Genomic DNA, 21,943 nt, shown 5'->3' on the forward strand with positions numbered 1-21,943 from the left:
GTGGGTTTCTAGTGGCAGCCCCCCCGTCCAGAAGATTTTTGGGCAAAATGAGGGGGAAGCGGCAAAACCATGCCGGCCAGGATGGCTTTGCCAGTAGCCCCTTGGAGACCATAGGGCTGCTCTTAAACTGACGAATTTCACTCTCTGAAAAAAAGAAGAACACCCAAAAACCCACCCGCGCTCTCCACCAGCATTCCTCTCCTTTTCCTTTGTTGCTTTCTAAGCCTGTGGGCCACGTGGCCTTTGCACCTCTAAGCGAGTCCGTGCAAGCTTCTGTCCCGGTTAATTGCTTTGTAAAATACATAATGGAAAGCAGAGATTCTCACCCAAAAGCTGTCAGCAGGGGATAGCAGGAGGCCTTTTTCTTTTTTCTTTTTTGTTTCTTTTTTTATTTAGTATTTTATTAGGTTGTAAGCAGGGTCATGTGCTAAACATTTTTGGTTTCTGTTTTTTGTTGTGGTTAGGAAAAAAAAATGGATGGATGGATGTTCACATTTGCTGCTGTGTTGTGGTGACTGTAGCAATTCAAGCTCTGAGGATGCACAGAGTATAGTCAATATATATCAAGAAGCATCACTTCGAGTGATTACTGCTATTTGCAGCTGGTTACTGTTCCCCAAACAAAGCATGGTAGGACCAAGCCCTCATCTCGCCGTCTCTCAGCAGTACTTCTTACCAGATCTTAGATGTCAGAAGTCATTAAAAAACCAGCTGAAGCAAATGCACTTTGCAGTTGCGAAACTGCGTGTATTCAGTACATGCAGTTATCTGGCCTTCGCGTGTGCTGCTGTGGTATCTGTTGTTATTGCTGCGTCAAAAGCAGGTACCACAAAAACAGTTGGATGCACAAACGCCCCGATTCCCTGGGATTTTGCAGATACTCCCCCTCTTTGGGATCACATCAGGGCCGTGAATTGGGTCAGTGTATACAAGCAGTTGGCTAATCAGGAGAGCCATCCATGCCAGAGAATGGACTTTTCGCAGAGTCCTTTCCACCCCAGCCGCGGCTGAAGGATGCTAAGCTGGCTCTTGTGCAATCACGGAGGCAGCATGTTTGCGTGGGGGAGAAGGATGAGCTGCCGGAAGGCGATATAAGGCATGCGGCGGGGAGCACAAGAGCGACCCGGGGCAGCAGTGAGTGGAGGAGCATAGAGTGGCCTGGCAATGGTAAGTGGGATGAGAACAGGGTGAGATCTTGACACTGGTGGGTTCTCTCAGGACTTGCAGCAATCAAGGAGCAGAGCTGGGAATAAACTTTCAGATGTCTGGTGGTTGAAGCTGTTTGGGGTCCAGCGGAGGGGGTATGCAATGTGCTGCCAAACTGGAGTGGGGCTTTTGGCATTGGCTTTGCCCAGCGGGGCAGACAGGTGGCAGAGCATTGCTCCAGCCATTGGCCCCGGCTGACTCATATCCACATCCCTGATAAGGACACTCCAGTGTCCAGGGCTCATCTGGCACCACACCATTAATTTCCCTAAAGAAAACCATTATCTGTGCTGACGGGATAGATCATCTTAGTCTGTGGCTTTGTGGCATTAATTTTAGCTGAGTTCAAGGCTTTGAGAGTTTTTTATCCTGTTGTCTCCTTGATATGGATATGGGTTACTGGAAAAGCAAGGATCCTTTTGCAAATCGAACCTCTTCAAAAGAGCTGTAGTGGGAAGAGGGAAACTTTTCCTCTTTGGGGAGCCTGGACTGATGCCTCAGCTCTGTGGTTTTACCCAAAGTGCCTGTTTTTACTGAAATGTGGCTTTATCACTGTCAGCACATCCCTGCAGGTCTGAGGTCTGGTTTCTCCTGCCTCCTCTTTTTGGAATAGCTACCTAAATTCAGGACAGTATTTGACCCTTGTATTAGCCTGTGAGGGGGAGGCACTGCTGATCTGGCCCTTTGGGATCAGGTATTATTTTGTGCCATTGAACCTGGAGGTTTTGGGAGAAATACAGCACAGAAATTATCGCACCTATGCTTGAGGGTTGGCTCTTTCTGAATGACTGCAATCATCTCCAGTGAGCATGCTAAAAACTGAAGTTATGCAGAGCCTGCTTGTTTTTTACAGGAAAGGACTGTGAGATGTTTGCTGCTGGTCTCTGCCCTCTGCCTGGCTGGCTGTGAAGGCAACAAGAGTGAGTCTCCCTGTACACTGTCCCTGCTGGGTCACAGATGGGTAGTATGGAAAGGAGAGGTCAAACCCTCACCTGATCTGTGTCCAGGTTCCTCATTCAGGACACCACTGAAGGCTGCTAAGGGGGCACAACAGAGCAGGGCTCAGAATGGCCAGGAACTGGGGTGCAATAGCCAGCAAATTAGGCAGAAAACTGAGGCTCTCCATCCCAGCTGTGTATGGTATATAACCCATGCAGATGGGCAGAGGTGCTGTGACATGCCACCACTCTCCTTCCTAGCTGGTGGCAGGCTCTATAGCTCTGATCGAGATTACAGCCCCACTGAGGAGGTCTCCCAGGCTGTCAGTCACATGCTCCCAGGCAAGCCAAGGTGGCAGGTTCTTCCTCAGATGTGCCTGCTCTGGCTCTAAGTGAGAGTCTCAGCTCTTGCAAGCTAGGCAAGGCTTCATGCCATGGGGTGAGTTCGCTCTCACATCTCTCATAGGGGAGATATTCTTGCTGTGTTTCAGCTTACTCACCTTACTTTTGCTGCAGGTGAGCTGGCAAGCCCACGTGGCCAGAGGCGAGGGGTTGCCTTCCGTCTCAGGAGGAGCCCAGACGCCTGCCTGCCCAACCCGTGCCAGCACCAGGGGGACTGCCAGGTGGTGGAGGACAGACCAGTTTGCAGCTGCAAAGCAGGCTTCACAGGAGTGTTCTGCCAAGGTAGTACTGGGAATGTTGGTGTGTCCTCCTCAGCCTGTCCACTGGCAGCAGAGGGAAGGGTGATGGGCACGATGCACTGGTGCTACCACTGCTCTCCTTTGCAGACTCCAGGAGCATGTCTCAGCTGTGTGCATTCCACACCACCACCACCATGTCCTGACCACACATCAGTACAAGACCCAGTCACAGACCATTTTCTCCCTCCCCAAAAGTCTTGATCCCTTAATTCCTTGGCTGTCAAGAAGCCATGCCATGGTGTAGCTGTGCCAGGGCAGCAGGGCGTGCTGCGGAGCACAGTTTCCTCACAGTCTCAGAACGAGCACACACACACACAAGCACAGCTACAGTGAAGCCCCTTTCAGACACTGGCCAAAACCTGTGTCTTCTTCATCTGAAAGAGAGGATCATTGTCCTGTCTGGTGCCCTCAGCAGACTGCAGTGATTCTGTAGACAGCCCTCAAAAGGGTCCACGACATCTGCCTTCAATGTGTTGAGCTTAAGGACTGTGTTCAGAGTAGTGGCAGCCATGGTTTTGTGCAGCTCTTAGGCAACCAGTAGAAAATGACAGACCCCCATTCACTTCTGCATGTTCCCAAAGGTTTGTCTTTTGCCTAGTGTCTATGAAGAGCGCTACCAGCAGCCTCCAACAAGGCTGGGATGAGGGTCTGTTGAGATCACTGAGATTGTGCCATCCCATAGCTGAGCTAGGGCTGCTTCAGGCTTCTTCCTTATTGCTATTGCAGATGGCTTTTTCCCCCAGATGTGGTACTGAAGTTGTCCTGCGAGGAAGAGCACATGAAGATGATGGTGAGGAAGGAAGCATTTGAACTCTTGAAAATCCCCCAGGAGCTCATCCACCTGAAGAACAAGGCATGCAAGGTCTCAGAAAGGGAAGAACAGGGTGAGGTGTTTTTTGCAGCCACTCTCACAGGTGAAAACCACACTGCCTGTGGATCAATAATTCAGGTAAGGATCCGGCAGAGTCTCTCTGCATAGCTCCAAAGATGTGAGAGGAGCAGACCTGTTGAGTGGGGACAGCAAGGGGAAGCCCTGGAGGCTTTTCCTTTTATATCTGGATGCTGTAAAGCTCTTGTTCCCCTTGGAAGGCTTCCCGGGGGGCTGTCAGAAAGCTCTTCTGCCTCTACCAAACCCCTGCTGGCAGCACATCTTGTCCTACTCAGCTGAGCATGAAAGTCTCCATGTGCTCTTTACTTTCTTTCACGGTCTTGAGACTTGATTTCTCTGTCATTCCAGCAAAACAGCTCCCACGTGTCATACTCCAACGTCATTGAATCAGAGCGGGAAGCACGTGGGGGCATGATCTCCCGGAGTTTTCAGCTGGAGGTGCATTTCTTCTGCGTCTACGCCTACGAGCAGGTGGTGAAACTGCCCTTTGCTCTCACTGCTGTTGACAAGTGAGTGGTCCCTCTTTACCTTGCTGCTGACATGGTATCTTTGAGCTTGCAGAAAAATAGGTGCCTTCAGTGAGGTGATCTATAAAGGCCCTGGGGAGTCACTAGAGAGCTCTGAGAGCAATGCCGCATGAGACTGCCTCCCTTTCTCGTCTCAACACGGTTTTTCAACACAGGGTTTGGGCCTGGGACAGAGTCAAGGAGGAACACTCACAATCCACCTTTCTCCTGTCCTCACTGCTTGAAACCAAATAACCAAAAAATAAGGGTCCTCTGGAGATACGGGTTAGGACCCCCTGGGCTGCCTTTCCTATAGCCCTCACTGGTGAGCCGATCAGTGGGAAGCTCTGGAGCTCCTTGCCCCTGTCTGCACTGTGTGCAGACACACCAGCCAGGAGGCAGCTCGAGGCATGGCTCTCATGAGGCTCCACCCAGGAGCAGAAGCACCTCCAGAGTCAATGCACCTGTGCCTGTGGCTTGACTTGCGCTATGTTCTTCCTGACTTCTCGTTCTGCTCATGAGCTCTCCTCCTCTCCTCTCAGGCTGGTGCAGTTTGTGGTCAGAGAAGGACACTTCAATGTCAGCATGAGACTGTACAAGACCCCCTCCTACCTCCAGCCCTATCACCTGCCGACTGCAGCCATCCATGTCACGGACACGCTCTATGTCCTGCTGGAGACAGAAGGACAGCACCAGCTCAAGTACTTCCTGCTGAACGTTGAGGACTGCTGGGCCACGCCAAGTGCAGATCCCTACCAGGATGTGCGGCACAAGCTCATTGAGAAGGGGTGAGTGGAGTGCCCCTAGTGCAACTGGTCTCCTTGCACCGTGAGCACAGTCATGTCCCATTGCAGGCTGCTAAGGCAGGTTGCTGTGAGGGAGAAATGAGCAATGACACCATCATTGCTCATAAGTGGAACCTATGGTGGACACCATCACTGAATAGGTGGGACAGCCCCACAGATGAGCCCTCTAACTGCTTTGAACTGAGGCGGCTCTCCTGATCCTGCTCTGCTGCCAATAGTGCTGCCTTCCCTCTAGCATCACTCCTGGCCAGCTGGGGAAGCAAAAGGCAAGGAGGGGAGACGGGAGACCTTGCTGGGATGTGCAGAGAGCTCTCTGCTGAAAAGCTTGTGTTAGAGATGGCTGCAGCCAAGCTGAAGCCAGTAATGTGGTTATTTGGGAAGTGAGAGCCACAGCCAGGCTCACTCCACTCCTGCAGAGCAGCTGTGGCCCCACACAGCATGACACAGTCAGCTCCTGTGCTGGTGGCAGCTCCTCCCTGAGCTGGGCACAACACAGGGTGCCAAGGAAAGGCATCCCCACTAGCACCAAGACAGAAATAGTCCTGTTCAGCAAAGCTTGGGGGCTGTACCTGGTCCCTGTCTGCTCTAGTGTCCCAGGCTGGGATGCTCCCCCTCTTTTGCCACCTGCTGACTCAGCCATCGTGTCCCAGGTGTCCCCACGACGATTCAGTGACATACATGAACGCCATTGGAGAGACCACTACCGCCAAGTTCAGCTTCCAGATGTTTCAGTTTATTGGTTACCCCGAGGTGTTCCTGCACTGTCGTGTCCGTCTCTGTCTCCCCAGCAGCCCAGAACCCTGTGCCAAGGTGAGCTCTCCTGGTGGTCTGCATCACACCCTGGGCGGACAGGGGGACCTCCCTTCCCTTGGCCTGATGTTTGGAGAAGAGGCTCTGCTCTGGTTTCGGGTGCCTCAGCACAATAAACACCTCCCAGCAGCAGGAGCTCAGTCCAGTGCCCTGAACTAAAGTTATGAGGGCTTGAACCCACCAGAGAGCTCCTTTCCCTCTTCCCTCTGTCTGCTGGGTATTTGCAGGAGGAGAGATTTGTGCTAGGACCTGGGGAGGAGCAGGTTAAGGTCCTTCAGGAACCAGCTCCTCTCATGCTCTGGGGTCGTAACTGCTCCTACGCTGCAGCCTCAGCTATGCCTCTGCCAGGGGGAGACCACCAGCTCTTGTCCCCGGAGCAGGCTTCGTCCCTGCCTTCTGGTCCCATCACTCTTTCCTTGGCTTTTTTGACAGCAATGCCCCAGGCACTGGAGGAGCAAGCGGACGCTGGCAAATGACTACAATAAGATTGTCTCCTATGGGCCTATCCATCTGCTGGCTGCTCCTTCCTTGGGAGCAGAGACCCACCATTCCAGGACCGACCAACAGGATCTAGGGGGTACGTGTGTCCCTCTGAGGAGGGCAGGAGCAGCTCACAGACCCTTGCAACTGTCTAGGCAATGCCAGATTATTAAAAAGGGCTGCTAAAATCACTGCCCTGCACAGATACGTGGAGTCTTTCAGACGTCATGGCCATGCACAGCGTACTCCAGAAGCCAAACCAGCACAGAGAGGTTAGCTGTGCATGAGCATCCCCATACCAGGCCCAGGTTGGGCTGAGCAGGGGAGCTGGGTGGGAAGGGACCAGAAGCCAGAAGGCTGTCGGTGCAGCACCCTGGGCAAGGAAGAATGGATTTTCACACTGGACCACCAGACCAACCCAGCAAGGCAGGCTCCTTCTGAGCACCGATCCAAGCAGCGGTCCAGGACCAGGGCTGGGGGCAAGTCCCCGTACAGCATAGCTCAGACCAGGCGTGCATGCCGAGCTAAGTGGAGCTCCTGGGCAGCGGGTGTGGGTGGAGGCCCCAAGTGAGGCCAAGTGGGGTGACTGAGTCCTGTTAATGCCCTCAGGGCCCTGAAGTACCCCCAGCTCCAGCAGCTCTTACCCTTCACAGGAGATGACCTCCCACAAATCTGCCCCCAGCCTCATGTAAACAACTGTTCTCTTTGGCAGGACCCAACCCGTGGCTCCCCGGGGCCCTCATCCTGCTGTGTGTGCTCAGTGTGCTCACTGTGGCTGCTGCGGCCGTCAGCGTGAGGCGACGAATGGTGTAGAAAACGGCTGTTTCCAAATAAATGTGACAGTAGCAGAGAGGCTCTTGCCTGTGCCTTTACAGGGTTTTTTTTTGGGAAGGAGGTGATGGTTGGGTGCAAATGGTGCCTTTTGACGGATGAGTCCCATCAGAGAGTCCCTATTTCCCATAGGATCCCTAGAACCTTCTCATCCCCTCCTGGCTCATGCTCTCCAGCCTCGAAAGATGTGTCCAGGGATGGGAGGTTCCTTCCTCCTGCTTTCCTCCTCCCCAGAGAGTCACCTAGGTGCATGGGGAGATGGAGGTACCCTCACTAGATACTTGCCCACCAGAGCTGGACTTTGCGTGGTTCTGTGTGACACAGATGTAGCACTAGCAGAAAGGACTGCTCTCTGTGTGTATATACACCTATCCATGCATCTTTCTTCCATCATTCATGACAGAATTCTCCTTTTGTTCATGACAAATTACCAGCAAGATTTCTTGCCCATCAATATATGCCTAATATAAAGCAGATAACAAACTGTACTGTAAGCATCAAAGACTGAAGTCATAGTGCTCAGACAGCAGGCAGAGGTTTAACACTAAAACACAGACAAGGAGAAGCCAAGTGTTTTCCCTGTGAGGGGCTGAAGCACAGTGTCCTCACAGAAGTTGTTGCTGACCCCAGAGGGTGTTTTGCAGGAGGGATGTCCAGCAGATCCCTGCCTGAAAAGCCCATCCCTAGTCCATTTGGAGAGGATGAATTGCAAAGAAGCCTGTGGGATTTCTCTTTTTTTGGCTCGTTCCCAGACCAGAACCTCATGAGTCTGGGCTGGGGCGAGGCAATCCTCCCACATCCAACAGCAGGAAAACCAACCGCTGGGCTAGTCCAGCACCAAAGGCCATCTCTAGTGAAGAGGGGGATGGCTCCATCCTGGCTGAAAGCAGGCTGTTCGTGGGCTTCCTCCTCACCCCCACAAGAGCCTCGGGGGAATGAAATCAGGGTACTTCAAGACCACAGGGGAGCTGCAGCCTTAGCAGAAGGGATGTCTCTGGAGTTCCTTGCCCAAAGCAGGCCACTAGGAACAGAAAGGCTGAAGCAAAGAGCCCTGCTAAGGTGGATCATGCCCACTGAAGGGTAAACTGAGGCATGGTAAAGTCAGCTCTCATAAACTAGCCCAGCTAGTCCTGGGACACTGTGGCAGTTTTGTCGTTTTGTGTCATGATGTGGGAGAGGCAGCCAGTGGTCTCCTTTGTCTTCAGGTAGTAGAGGATGACCAGCCAGATGAATATGATGATTCCTGCAGGGAAAGGAAGGCAGACACTCAGCAGCAGCAGCAGCAGGAGACGGTGGGAAGCATCCTGCCAGGATGCTGCTGGCACTTCCCTGCTGCTTCCAGGGGGTTCCCCCAGCTCGCTCCTGCAGGAGGGTGTCCCCATGCTTCAGGTGAGCCATTTGTCTGGGACATGGCCTGGGTGGATAATGTCCGTGTTCCTCTGCTAAGGAATGACTTCCTTGGAAGAACTGCCCCCCCTCCAGTGCAGTGGATGTGGTTGGGAGCCATGACCAGCTCCTCACTGGTGGCTGGACCTACTGCTTGACGTGCCCTGCCAAAGGGAAGGGCATGACAGTGCTGGGAAGATGCAGGTGCCTTGGAACCCCTGGTCAGCCCACTGCCAGGCTGTCTCCTGCCTCCTCCATGTTCCCCAACTAAGCACAGGGAGCCCAGTTTGGAGCTGGCCCTGACCTTGGAGAGAGTTGAGGATGGTGAAGAGGTAGAGCATGGGCGCAGAGGAGGTGCCATGGGTGAGGAATGCCAGGGCCCAGGTGGCTCCCAGCAAGCAGGAGAGCCCCACTGCCAGCAGAGCCACCTTCCAGGCCTTGCGGTCTCTCTGCGCTGCCCTCATGCCCTGCAGGCAGCAGCTCTTCTGGATCACCACCCCGAAGACAGCCATGTTGAAGAGAAAGATGAGGCTGAAGTAGCCACAGTTGGTGATGTAGTGGACCAGGAGATGTTTGGAAGTGATCCAGCACCTGAAAAGAGACAACTGTGGTGCCTCCAGCAGCTCTGCTAGCCCCAGGAGCACCCATGGGAGCCTCCCCATGGGGACATGTTTGGGGGTGTAGGAATACCCTTGTGCTGGTGGGGTTTTCAAAGGCCAGGGTGAAGCAGGGGAGACAGTGTTGCAGATCCACTGTCCCCGTGTTGCTCAGCTGAGAGGGAGCCTAGGGAAGGTCCAGGTGGACCTTGGATGTCCCTCCATGCCCTGGAGGCCTGCAGGCATGAGCGAGGAGGCTCAAGAGGTGGTGGTGGTTACCACGGCTGTAGCTGCTGTGTGGTAATCACAATTAGGGAAGCAGAAGCACAGTATAAAGCTGAGCAGGTTGGGCGCAACCCCCCACCGGCATGCTCCCAGCAGGGCCGGGTTACCGCTCCCTTTGCCAAAGGGCCACCTAAGCCCTGTGGGTAGTGGCACACGCACAGCTGGGCTATGACCTGGTGGTCCATGGTCTGGATGTTGTATTCTCCGTAGCTGTCGATGGCTCCTGCCACCCCCACCACAAGAGCAGGGAAGCCTGGAAGGACAAGAGAGACATGTGGAGGAGGCCAGAAAGGCAAGCAGCCAGCGAGGTGGTTGGCTTGGGGTCTCGGGATGTCCCTGGGTGTGCTGACCTCAGGGAAGATGGGGCTTAGGGACACACTGAGGTTGCACAAGTGCTGGGGGCATAACAGTTGCTGCTGGGATGTGATGTGGAGGCGGGAGGACAACACTCGACAGCAGGGCTTGAGGTGTCCCCTAACCTCTCTGCAGGATCATCTGGTCTGATGCCCCCAAGGTGCCGTGGAGGGCTGGCAATGGGGAAACAAAGACCCCCCTGAGGACATCACCTGCTCGATGGCAGGAGGCTGGTCCCCAGCAGGATGGGAGGTGCCTGCAGGTGCTGCCCTGAATTTCATGCACTGGGCCTGTGTAAGACACTTCCCAATCCTGACCATGACATTTGGAAGAGCTGCAGAGCCTCATCCATCCTCCCCTCAACCTGACCGGGCTGGTGATTCTCACCAGGCACAGCTTCGCCAGGTAGTAGTGGATGTACGTTGCGAAGACCTTGACGAAGAGGAGGTAGAGGTGACAGCCCTCCAGCACCATCTAGGTGAAGCAGCAGAGCAGGCAGTAGTGGGTGAGCCCCTCCTAGGACCTTGCAGGTCCCTGTCTGGATCCCACTGGAGACTCCGCTGTTGAGCAGGAAGGCCAGGTTGAGGAGGAGCAGGCTGCCAATGAGGTTTGCGTGCAGCCCCAAGTTGATGTGGAGGGTCTCCTTGGACCTGAACCTGTACCTGAGTGTCCCCCAGGGGGACTAGAAAAGGCAGGGGTCACAGCTGAGCGAGGCCCCACGCTGTATTGCAGCAAGCTCATGCAGAGGCATCAGATTTGACACACACCTCTCCCAGCCTGACAAGTCCCCAGGGAGCTGCTGGCACATCCTACCTTAGATGCAGAAGGTGATGGTGAAGATGGAGAAAGCCATGGCTACCCTGCAGCCAGCAGTGGCAACAGCCATCAAGGCTTGTGCCGTGGGCCTGTCCAGAGCTGGATTCTGCCAAAGACGTGCACATTGAGTTGCACAGGCCTTGGATCAACCTAGAAAACCGAACTGCAGCTACAAGAGCCAACAGGGCTGATAACCCCAGTGGGCTGCTGCAGGGACCCCACACAAGCCCCCTGTCTGTCCACTCAGAAGGTCTCCAGGGGAAGCAGGGCAGTGGAGGCTCTGAGAAGGTGCTCCCTGGGGTGGGGGTGATGGATGAGTGAAGGCTATGGTGGACCACCATGAGCACTCTCCTGGGAGCCTCTACCAGAAGGCAGGACCCCAAGCCTTGCTTCTCCAGAGCCTGCACTAGACTGGGGTCCTTTTCGACCCTCTACCCACTCTGCTGAGCTACTGCTGCCCTCCTGAGCCAGGCAGGACTTGATTTTGGGACCTGTGCTTGCCTGGGAGTAGCTATAACTAGCCCTGTGCTACTCATGACACCCAAGGAGCCACCAAGGTGGGGCAGGCAGTGCAGCCCAGGGTACGAGTAAGAGCTGTGAGGAGTGGGACTGTCACCAGGAGAAGGGTGAAGAAGGTGAGATGGTCGCAGGAGCAGACTGTCTCCTTGTCCCTGGGCTGTGTGACACATCCTCTGCCGCTCCAGCCTCCTGCCTGCCCTGCAACAGGCACAGGGTGATGGCCATGAGCACTGGGCACAGTACCTGCGCCCGGCCCCATGTCCAGCCCTGACAAGGACCATACCTTTGCTGGGATCCCAGAATACGCATTGTGGGGTGACACCCTGCAAGCAGGGAGAGTAGTGTCAACAGACTCCATGGTGAAGGGGCACCGGAGAAGAGATGGAGGCAGGGCCCGGCTGACTTATGTGGGCCAGCTGCCCACGGGCGAAGGCGAGCTGCACAGGGTCCTGCAGCCCAGAGATTCTTGTCTCTCCCACCGTGATGCCCACCAGAGTGTTGTCCAGGACCTGCCCTGTCTGGTTGACCTCCTGCATGGGGGCAACTCTCCCTGAGCCGAGCCAGAAGGTAGCAAGTGGTAGCGGCTGGAGGGATGCTGGCAATGCCAGCTCATACCTTGAACATGCCAAGCTGCTGGATGTTGAGGACTCTCACCACCACACATGCTGTCTGGCTGCTCAGGGACCAGAATATCTCCCTGGGGAGCTGGTTTCTGCCTGCTTTCCCCTTCTCTGTCATGTTCGGCATCCTAGGGCCCTGAGGTGGAGAACAGCAGTGGGGGATTGCTTGCTGGCAGCATCAGCTCTCTGTTCAGGACACACCAGCCTTGTCCAGGCACAAATTCAGCCGTGCTCAGGTGCAACATTGGCAGCAGCCCCAAGGGCCGAAGGGGAGAACACTATACCGAGCACCCAACAGCAAAAGGGCAGAACTGGGAGCAGCTCCCAGCAGAGCCACAATCCACCATCACCCCATGGGACATGGTTCCCTGGAACATCCAGAGAGTGGGATAGCCTGGGAGTGGGCAGAAGGCACAAGGTCCCACACCTTCCTCCTCTTCCTCCCCCTCCCCCTGACAACCCGTCTGCTGCTGGGACAGCTCCTTGGGGAGGGCTTTTCCCTCCCAAGCACCATTTCATGTGACTCCTTGCCAAGGGATGCTAAAGCTAACGTGGGCCCATGATGCAACCATGGAACAGGGTAGAGGATGAGCACACCATGGCACACCAAGCCCTGGGGCAGGGGTCAGGGATGCTTGGAAGATGCAGACCCTACTGAGCAAGGGAGAGGGGCCCATCTCATCTCTTAGGGGGAAAAGGTGATGAGGACATCGTGGGTGACAGCCCTGCTGATTTTCAGGAGCAGCACCTTCAGCCCAGCCAGCCCACTGCGAAGTACTGGCCCCCCTGACTGCAGCATCCTGCAGGGCAGGAGGGCTGTGGGACCAGTGGATGTGGGGGACTGAGCCCCCAAACCCCACCACAGCCATCCCTGCCTGCTACCTGAGCCGGTGCTCCCGCAGGCAGGCGCAAGCAGAGCTGCTGGAGCACCCCAGCTCCAGGCAGTGCCGGGGCAAGTCAGGGCTGAGGGTCCCGTCACCTTGTTCCTCCAACTCCACCATCTTGCAGCACTGGTGGTACCCGTCACCCCGCCCCAGGGCTGGGGAGGAGGGGAGCAGCGTGACTGCTGGGCACCGTGGCACCAGGTGGGCACCGGGACAAGGACAGTGATGGGGGGGAACACTCACCAGCACAGCTCTCCTGTCCCCCAGAAGCATCGGGAAGAAGAGCGTATGGGGAAATGGGGGGAAACCCCAAATATCTAGGGTCAGTCCTCCCCCTGCCCACAGGGGAAGAGGGAGGCAGGAGAATCTGCCAGCTTCCAGGTTCTTAAGGGGCAGCCCTACTGTTACATGGGCTTCAAAAAGCAACTGGACAGCCATCAGGGCTGGTGAAGGCAAAGCCACCGTGCCTGCATTGACATGTCACCATGTCCAGCCCCCCTAGGGCGGCTTGCAGAAGAGACTCTGGGATGCTGGTCCCAGGTTTTAACATAGCCCCCAGCAGCAAACCGCACACCCCCCACCCCCCCACCCCCCCACCTCCACTCACCTCTGCCAGCTCTCTGCATATCCCAGGGGGCATTCTCCCTTCTGGCCTGGCCACATTTCAGGGTGAAACTCCACCACAATCTTTGGGTCAACACTTTCCGATGGGAAAAGGTACCCCCTCAGCCCACACACACTCCAAGACAGGGATGCCCGCATCCCCCTCACCCTCCACTCACCAGGCACCACCAGGAGCAGCAGGATGGTGCCCTGGAGCAGGTTCATGCTGTTTTGTGGGGTATCCTGATCACCTCTAGTGATCCCATGATGGTCTGCTCCCCCTTGTCCTGGTGGCTGTGCTCCTCCCCAGGCTTCCCCAGGGCTTGGGGCTGCTCCTGAGGAAACGGCCATGACCTCATTTTGCTTCTGTGAATCCCTTGCGCCTTCCTGTGGGTTGGCAAGCAACCTTCCCCAGCTCGCAGCAACAGTGGTAACCATCAGAGGTGTGTCATTTCCCCCTTGGCCAATTCCCCTCGGTGACTCAGGGCTTTTTTCTTCCCCCTTCTCCCCCCCATCCTGGCAAATCCTTGGCCAATGGACCCCACCAGCCCAGCGACGTGTTGGAGCTTCCCTCTCCCAAACCAGGCATGCCACCAGGCATCACCATGAGCCACTGGGGATGAAACATCCCCTCCCCAGGAAGGTCCCCCTGCCCCAGCCAGGAGCTAGGAGCCGGGTGGAAGGGGATGAGCCTCAAGTGGAGCATTGTCCATAAGGGAGCACTGCCTGGCCCCACAGCCACCGTGGGAGGCGATTCCCATCCTGCGAAGCCTCTGTCTTCAGATTCCTGTCTTCCACTAGCCTCCCTCTTTGGTGGGTAGTGACAATCCCCAGAGACTCCCCTGAGCCACAGCATCCCCCCTCCATCAGCCAGATCCCTACAGCACCAGGCTGCTGGTGCTCTGCTGGGTGCACCGTTACTGGTTGCAGCTCAGCAGGATCCTACAGGGTGAAACGCCAGGTCCTGCCTCAGGGATGGGACAACTGCGGCCAAGGGATGGATCCCATCAGAAAGCCCGCCAACGCATGCAGCAGAGACACCCAGTGAGCCACACTCCGAGCAGGAAGAACTTTAATGGGCACAAGTCTAGTGTGTGGGTGTGCTTATTCAATTTCTACAACATCCAAAAATATACATCCAACAAAATAACAAAAATACATTATTTCAGCTGCTAAAGGGTGTCACGGGGGCAGCGTTATTCTATCTTCACTGGAGAAGGACCCTCTTGGTGACCACCAGTAAGGGCTGAAGATGGAGCCTTTCTCACCCATCCTCCCTGGCCTCGGGGCACAGGAGGGGATGTCCAGAGGCACTGGGGACCCTGTCCCTGCCCCCTCCACTTTCCGCAGCCCTCGCTGCCCGGGCAAGCATCCCTCCCTCCTGCCCCAAGGATGCCAAGCCGAGGGATGTGCCGCTGCCTGGTGGGACGTGGTGGGGTGGGAAGATTAGGGAAGGGGGGCCAGCAGAGGCAAGGGGCAGCCAGTCCCACTGTGGGTCCCTGGGCTCCTAGCAGCCCTACGAGGCAGGTGCGGTAGCAAAGCAGATGATGTTGGTCCTTCTCACTGCCGTCCACCGCGTGGGGAGCCCCAGCACGGTGCAGCATGACCATCCCAGGGCTCAGCCGAGGTGGCTCTGGCTGCTGTTGGGCTGCAGTTTGACGTTGTCGGAACTGCTCTGCGTGTCAGGGGACTTTCTCGCCTGAAGGACCATGGTCCAGTACCAGAGGAAGATGAGGAAACCTGTGAGAGGAGGAAGGAAGGGTGGGTGAACCCCATCGAACCAACAGCAGCCGAAAGCGAGCCTGCCAGGGACAGCTTCTCTGTACCCTGTCACCACCCCACCAATATCCCGTGAAAGCCCTGGTGCCCTTCAGAGGATCCCGGCGTCCCAGGCTCACCTTGGAGGGAGTTGATGATGGTGAAAATGTAGAGGGAGACGAGGCGGAAGACACCAGAGGTGAAGGAGAAGAAAACCAGTGCCCAGGGGATGCCCAGCAGGATGCTCAGCCCAAAGAGTGCTAGGACATGCTTGAGCTTGTGGCCTTTCTTGTTTGGCCGGAGGATCTCCCGGACCATGGCCCCCAGCATGACCGAGTTAAAGAGGAACACCAGGCTGAAGAAACCCAGGTTCACGATGTTATGGATCAGGGGACTCGTGATCCAGCATCTGGAGGAAGGAGAAAGGGCAGAGGGTTATGCTGTGACACCCCACAGGGACATGAGTTGGAGGGTCTGGGGGAGAACTAAGGTGTGGTGCAAACCCAGCGCCCAGCTTAGTTAAACAGGGAGGGGGGACTCCCCACCACCACCCTGCACAAAGTCCCAGAAAAGCCACAGGCGGGCTAAGGAAAGCCTGTAGGACATGGTGTAGGTTTAGCCACTTGACTATCTAAGACCAGGGACCAGACGACCCATTGCCCATGACTTACATGGTTGCATTGGTGGATTTGCCACCAACAGACTCATAGACAGGAATGGAGAAGGGGCCATAGTTAGTCCAGCTAGCCAGGAAGATCAGCATCACGCAGAAGAAGGGGAGTCCTGGGTGGCAAGAACAGAGTGAAGCAGCCGCCCTAGTCCCTGGCCCTTGGACCTTCTGGAAGGACTCGTTGACCCTTTCTCCCCAGAGTACAAAACAACATTCTCCCTCCCAAGGGGGAACTGAGGATGGAGCACGCAACAAGGATGCCTGACATAAGCCCTGGCCCAGAACTGAGCTGTGCTGCACCGACCCCAGCCAAGGGTCTCCCAGGGCCATGGAATTTTAGGCCACAAAAGATCACGAGATCTTCCTACTGTGGCCTCCTGCCCAAAGCACAGCAGAGATGCGTGAGTGCTTCCTGTATCAAGCCCATCTCTCTGGGCTGTCCTGAATGTTTCTTTCAGAAAGAAAGGATCTCATTACTATTTAAAGACCCCAAGCAGTGACCCACCCTTGCTCTAGCACCTGCTTCTGTCTCAGCCATCAAGTCTCCTTCTCCACCGAGTCTCTTGACAGAGAGACCTCTCTGCTTTCAGACATCTGCTCCCCCACAGCTACATCTCCATCCCCATCCAGGCACCATATACGGTGGGAAAGACCTACCCGGGTGCCCCTCCACCCCGTGCCCTGTGCCCTCAGGGTGTCTCTGCCTCCCACATGCTCACCCCAGCCCACCAGGCAGAGCTTGAGGAGGAAGTGGTCATGATAGGCATTGAAGACTTCAATCACAAGCCGGTAGAGGTTGTAGCCCTCAATGCCCATCCAGGTGAGGCAGCTCAGGAGAGAGAAGTGCAGGAACAGCCCCCCAGCTCTGCAGACTGCCTCGCTGCTGCTGGAAGCCAAACGCTCAGAGATGAGGAAGGTGACGTCCAGGAGGAAGATGGCACCCAGCAGGTTCATGTGGATGTACATGCCCGTAATCTGGTCTTGCTGCTTGCTTCTGGAGAATTGAGAGGGGCACACTCACCACCATGCCTGGCCAGCATCCCTGGTTCCCCACAACACCCCACAGCTCCGCATGGGGCAGCTTGCCCCAGCCAGAAGAGCCAGGAGATCCTCAAAGCCTAGCCCCATGGGTGGGACCACCCGTTACATGTGCACAGGTCCTTGCACATGACCCTGCATTTCAGGTCTAGGCCATGGGGGTTAGGGAGTGACATCATTTCAGCTCTGAATCATCCACATAGGATCAGTGACATGACTCAGAAGAAGACACTCGTGTTCTCCACCGGGCCCTTGAAAAGAAATTTGCAGGCTTCTGCTCGCCGGATCCATAACAACCACCAAGCCGATTTTCCAAAATCATGGAAAACAGCCAGTGTTTTCAAGTGCACTGCAGGAGACCTGACCAAGGGGGTGGTTTCTGGTGAGGAGAACTCTACTTTCTTCAAGCATGACTCCTTTGTCATGCTTCTAGCCAGGCCACCAACTGCATTTGGAGAGCTTGCACCCACCCATGTGTAGTGGCAATGTACAGGACACAGACAGGGAGCATGTGGTGACCTGTCAGACTGCACCTGAAGTAGAGGAAGAAGATGGTGCAAATGGATGCCAAAGCTGAGATCAGGCAGCCGATGTAGGTTATGATACTCAGGTAATCCCTGTGTATGTAAGTGATCTCCGGGGAGGATATCTGAGGAGAAGGAGGAGTGAGAGATGGTGAGGAAGAACAGTTGGTGGGAACGATGTAGAGAGCTGTGGGAAGGTGCTACCCACCATCAGCACGGCAAAGTAGGTGAGGTGGTTGCATCTGCAGTCTGTCTGGCTGCCGCCCATCACTGTTGTACAACCGTAGCTGTCCCAGCTCCCAGAACTGGCTGTGCAAGAGAAAGGGAGAGCGTCTGGTGAGCAGCAGGAACATCCTCTCTGAGTTTGTGCATCTTCAGGGCAACGTGTCCATGGCAGGGAGAGGGACAAAAGTGGGGGTCCTAGCTTGTCCCATGCCAAGCACACACACTCAGATAGCACCCTGAGCATCAGGACCCATCCCTAGGGAGGCAGAAAACTGAAGGGAAAAACCTGAAATCCACCCCATGGGAAAGGTTTATGGAGCTGGAGAGAGGAAGGGAGGTGCAGAGCGACTTTTACCCCTACCAGTGGGTCTGTGGTACCCTGCAAAAGGAGCAAAGGCAGCACCTGGCTTCACACCCAAGTGTGGGAGCACTTACCAGTGGTATCCTCCTGCCAGAAGACGCAGAGCGGGATCACGTTCTTCTGCAATGACAAAAACCACGGGCCCTGATCAGGGTGCTGCTGTGGGTTTGCTGACCGCCCAGCACATTTGATAGGGGAGAACATGGGGCAGGAGGCAAGAAGGTCTCAGGAGACAAACTGTCCCATATCATGGGAGTGGGCTCCAGGCGGAGACCGTTCTCTTGGCAGCTTGAAGAGCAGATACATCCTCCCAGGTCCCCTTTTTAAAATAAGGGGTTCAGCTTTGAGCAGCATGACTGGAGGTGACACAGCTGCAAAGCAGCATCTCCTGTGCAGGCAGCGCCACCACCGGTGCACACAGTGGAGCCGTGATCTGAGTCAGCCCCAGAAGACATAGCAGACCCTGTACAGGCAGGCCAAGGGCATGGACCTGCTGGATTGTGACCACTCTCTAAGCTGGCAGGCCCTGAGCCTTTCTTGTCCCTCCATTCCTGGTGGGATGAGGTTTGATGAGGCTCTTTCCCCACCTACCGGCAGTTGGTTGTGGAAGAAAGTGAGGACCACTGGGTCGGAGAGGTTGGCCACCACCGTGTCCACCAGGGAGATGCCAATCACCTTGTCACCCAGGATGTGGCTGCTGTTTTCATCCTGTCAGAGAAGAAGATGCAGTGGGAGTATAGGAAGGAAGAGCTGCTGGGTGTGAAGTGGGTGAGAGTGTGCAAGGAGGTCCAGTGCCTCTTTCCCCATCAAGCTTCTAGCTTATCTTTGAAGCATCTTCTCCAAGCAAGTATCAGCACCCTGCTCTGGGTGGCATCCTTGCTGCCCTATGCCACCAGAGCCCCCAGCACAGCGGGGACACCCCACCATGCCATGTGCATGGGCATTACCTGGAACATGGTCTGGTTGTCGATGTCTATGAGGAACACCCTGTGCTCCACCACCTTTTCCCTCTCCTTCGCTGTCACAAACAGGCTGCTCGGCAGGTCCACCGTAAACCCATGGACCTCTCCAACCTCCTGCAAGGAGACACTTGTCAGGAGAGGTTGAGAGAGGATGCTGGTGGGCCAAGACCATCAGGACACGCTGCCCAGGACATACCTCTCTTTGAGAAGCAAAGGCCAGGTGCAGAGGAGCCTGAGTGGGCTGGACCCTCAGGATGGTCACACGCACGGTGGCATTCCCAAAGGTCTGGTTCTGCCCTTCGAGTTCCACCTTGGCCAGTGTCTTCTCCAGGTGCCCGAGCTCGCTGCCAGGGAAGAGGCGCACTGAGTGGGATGCAGCTGGCACCGCATTGGTGGTGGGAACGGCACGAGCTGGGAACTCACCACCGAAGTATCTGCTGCTTTGTGGCTCCTGCAGCCAGTGCCGGGGGCCGGGCGATGAGGCTGTCCAAGGTGGCGAGCTGCTCCTCCACGTCTTGCTCCCAGACACACAACAAGAAATGCCATAAAATGCATGGACAGAGCCAGCTTCCCCATGCCCCGAACCAACCGGGCACAGCCCCAGTGGGAGAAGAAAGCAGAGGGCTTCAGGGCGACCCCAAGCCCAGGGAGCTGATGGAGACCCCAACCCAGAGGGCTCATGCTGCCACCCAGAGCTTGGCTCCCACCAAGGCCATCAGGACCAGCCTAGCTAGGTGCCTAGCATTGCAGACAGGACCCTTGGAGACCTCTGCAAAGCACACAATTTCCCAGGATTTTAAGGGGCAAAACACTGTTGAAAATCTCCATCTTCATCTCTAGGGAACCTGGGTACCAGGGGCTGCCTCTGTGCTCCTTCAAGCAAACTATGTCCCCTTCCATCACCCTTCAGCTGTGTCTTCATATCATCATACTGTAGCACATACTGGGACACCACCAATGCTCTGCTGATGGCTAGAGAATGGGCTGGGGATGAAATGAACCCTTTATTCCATTAAAATAACATTGCTTTGCATTTACCGGGGAAGAAGTATTCGGATGCATTGTCAAGGGAGGTGTTCTTCCCATCCTTCGAGATGCAGGACGCATTGAAGATGAAGGTGCTGTTTCTTTTAGTCTTCTGACTCTCCTTCCCCCAGCTGATGCTGCTGGATGGGTCCCCACCCAGGATGAAGCTCTGCTTCCCATACACCAACTTCAGGGTCTCATTGGCCTTGAACCAGTAGACACAGAAGCGGTACCTGCCCAAAGTGGGGGGCAAGGTGTACTTGTTGTAAAAGTTTCTCCTGTTTAGCAAAAAGGGCCTTTTTATTATCAGTGCCTGGGCCGTGTTCTCGATGGAGATGCTGGCAGGGCCATGCTCATAGATGACGGAGCTCTTCTGGGTCTGGTTTCGGTCACCACAGAAGCGGAAGTCCTCTTCCCGGTGGCTAGTGGCTCCCACCCCTGCATTGCACAAACACACAGAGACATTGGTTTAGGCGGAGGGGCAGCTGCCCCTGGCAAACACTGCATCCCCGCATCAGCCATCATGCATGGCACACCAGGCTCTCTGCCTGGGCAGGCTGTTTAAGAGAGGCCATCTCCCCAGTGTCCCCACAGCCATGCTAGGAGGATTCGCCAGAGCTCCTGGGGCAGAAGGACCTCCGCCATCTCTTGGGGGCACCCTCTCCCAGGTGCCACCACCCACATTGGCAGAGACTGACAGAGGACCTCTCCATTCCCAGAAGGGATGGATAGAGACCATCTCCTTTCCCTGGAAAGGTCCCATCCTGCCCCAGAGACATGTCAGCCCACAAGACGTTTCACCTCTGTGGAAGCCACAGCTGCAAACACTCCTCAGTGCCCCCTAGTCAATTTTGGGGGGCTGCCAGTTACTTCCAGCAGCCCAAACCTGGCTCACTGTCCCGGGGCAGGATGTAGTTGGGGCATTCTACCTTGGAGAGGGAAGAGAAGGAGCAGAAGGAGGACCTTCATCCCAGGCGGCTCTCTGGCTTGGCCTCCAAGGAGAAAGCAGAGCCTGGAAGGGTACAAAGGAAAGGGGCCACATAAGTATTTGGGTATCACCCATACCATGGGGTCAGCCGGTGGAGAGCAAAGTCTGTGCTGGTAGGACACTGGCCAGTGTCACGGCCAGCTCCCCAGTGCCTCTGCCACCAGGAGGAGCCACGAGCACTGGGCATCCCACCCAGCTGTGGGGTTGGAAAGATGGGGGAGGCTGGCAGCCAGGTCCCTGGGCTCTCAGCACAGAAAGAGTGCCCACCACCCCAGCATGGGCGCCAACCACCAACAATTTGACATGGGAGGGGTTCCCTCTTCCACTTCCTGCTTCACATCTTGGTTCGGGCCTTGACTTCTTAGCATGAGCGATAGGAACAGAAGGAAACAGTGGTTTCCTAATTCACCAGCCCTAAAATTATATTCTTGGGTGCTTTCAGCTTCTGCAGATTAGCCAAGGAGCCAGGCACGTTGCAAACCTCTCTGTCATTTCAGCCTGGCAGAAATGGGCTGTCCCAGGCTCTCCCTGGGGATGCCAGTGGAGCAACCGCAGCTGCCAAAACCCCTTCTGCCCCTCACGACCAGCCAGGCAACAACTTCTGCATCCCCTTTCTCCATCCCTTCATCCAGCATGCTGCTCCACCACCCTTTCCTTTGTCTTTATATGTGGCCAGGGCTGCTGTGACTTTCACCAAGGCCAGCGCTGAGAACCCTAGGGTGCTTCTGCACCCACATACTCCACCCAGCCACAGCCTTCACACCCACAGCTCTTTCCATCATGCTTTCTGCCTTCCCCATGCCACAAGTTGCCTCTGAGGTGCTGCTTCGCCTCCTCCTCACCCTGCTGTCACCCCAGTGATGGGCTGAGGCTGGTGGGACCTGTCCTGCCAGGGTCCGGTAACCAGCAGAAGCCCCCCCAGGGCAGGACAGCATCGGTCTGCTGGACCAGCCAGGAGAGCTGAACACTCGCCAATGCCCAAAGCCAAACCGGCACGTGGTTTGCCACCACTGCATCCTGCTCCTGTGCCACTCTCAAAGCATCTTTCTCAAAACCCACTGAGTGGCCACATTCTGTTTCATTTGCTGCAAGCGGGTGCCAGGGCACCCACCAGCATCACCTGCAAAGGCTGGTGAGCTCTCCCAGGCACCCAAGGGTCGT

At 55.8% G+C, this 21,943-nt stretch overlaps 3 protein-coding genes across 4 annotated transcripts; 1 reads left to right on the forward strand and 2 right to left on the reverse strand.

Moving 5' to 3' along the window:
- Nucleotides 1-959: 959 nt before the first annotated feature.
- Nucleotides 960-7,149, forward strand: LOC104343249 (uromodulin-like). Its single transcript, XM_086468805.1, has 9 exons — nucleotides 960-1,187; nucleotides 2,060-2,126; nucleotides 2,661-2,828; nucleotides 3,589-3,794; nucleotides 4,083-4,243; nucleotides 4,783-5,028; nucleotides 5,697-5,856; nucleotides 6,289-6,433; nucleotides 7,049-7,149. Exons 1-9 carry the CDS (start codon nucleotides 960-962, stop codon nucleotides 7,147-7,149), a joined length of 1,482 nt encoding a protein of 493 aa, XP_086324931.1.
- Nucleotides 7,150-8,291: 1,142 nt separating this feature from the next.
- On the reverse strand, nucleotides 8,292-12,900 carry LOC104342249 (uncharacterized). Its single transcript, XM_086468806.1, is given in 18 exon segments — nucleotides 8,292-8,410; nucleotides 8,982-9,162; nucleotides 9,165-9,213; nucleotides 9,251-9,288; nucleotides 9,290-9,688; nucleotides 10,137-10,301; nucleotides 10,303-10,444; nucleotides 10,589-10,710; nucleotides 11,040-11,074; nucleotides 11,077-11,173; nucleotides 11,176-11,321; nucleotides 11,407-11,446; nucleotides 11,537-11,653; nucleotides 11,739-11,879; nucleotides 12,438-12,543; nucleotides 12,626-12,801; nucleotides 12,803-12,840; nucleotides 12,843-12,900. Coding segments are annotated over 18 exon segments (2,169 nt in total).
- A 1,948-nt stretch (nucleotides 12,901-14,848) lies between these two features.
- Nucleotides 14,849-20,763, reverse strand: ADGRG1 (adhesion G protein-coupled receptor G1). 2 transcript variants are annotated; one of them, XM_009954788.2, is made up of 13 exons: nucleotides 20,724-20,763; nucleotides 19,792-20,232; nucleotides 19,192-19,300; nucleotides 18,965-19,112; nucleotides 18,754-18,882; nucleotides 18,398-18,514; nucleotides 17,881-17,926; nucleotides 17,429-17,529; nucleotides 17,230-17,345; nucleotides 16,378-16,652; nucleotides 15,660-15,771; nucleotides 15,129-15,397; nucleotides 14,849-14,970 (listed from the first exon to the last, which is right to left on the reverse strand). In XM_009954788.2, exons 1-13 carry the CDS (start codon nucleotides 20,761-20,763, stop codon nucleotides 14,849-14,851), a joined length of 2,025 nt encoding a protein of 674 aa, XP_009953090.1. The 2 variants fall into 2 exon arrangements, with proteins under 2 accessions (XP_009953090.1, XP_086325253.1); XM_086469127.1 differs by having other exon boundaries at nucleotides 17,429-17,553.
- Between the last annotated feature and the right edge of the window lie 1,180 nt (nucleotides 20,764-21,943).

This window comes from Leptosomus discolor, chromosome 8 (genome assembly GCF_034619465.1).
Source record: "Leptosomus discolor isolate bLepDis1 chromosome 8, bLepDis1.hap2, whole genome shotgun sequence".
NCBI lineage: Eukaryota > Metazoa > Chordata > Aves > Leptosomiformes > Leptosomidae > Leptosomus > Leptosomus discolor.

Coding starts and splice junctions, on each gene's coding strand:
- ADGRG1 (XM_086469127.1), bottom strand. CDS start 20,763: ATGAAGGTCCTCCTTCTGCTCCTTCTCTTCCCTCTCCAAG. Junction 17,554..17,880: donor CTGGCAGGAGGATACCACTG/GTAAGTGCTCCC, acceptor GCTGCTCACCAG/ACGCTCTCCCTTTCTCTTGC. Junction 14,971..15,128: donor CATCATCAACTCCCTCCAAG/GTGAGCCTGGGA, acceptor CTCCTCTCACAG/GTTTCCTCATCTTCCTCTGG.
- LOC104343249 (XM_086468805.1), top strand. CDS start 960: ATGCCAGAGAATGGACTTTTCGCAGAGTCCTTTCCACCCCAGCCGCGG. Junction 3,795..4,082: donor CCTGTGGATCAATAATTCAG/GTAAGGATCCGG, acceptor CTGTCATTCCAG/CAAAACAGCTCCCACGTGTC. Junction 4,244..4,782: donor GCTCTCACTGCTGTTGACAA/GTGAGTGGTCCC, acceptor CTCTCCTCTCAG/GCTGGTGCAGTTTGTGGTCA.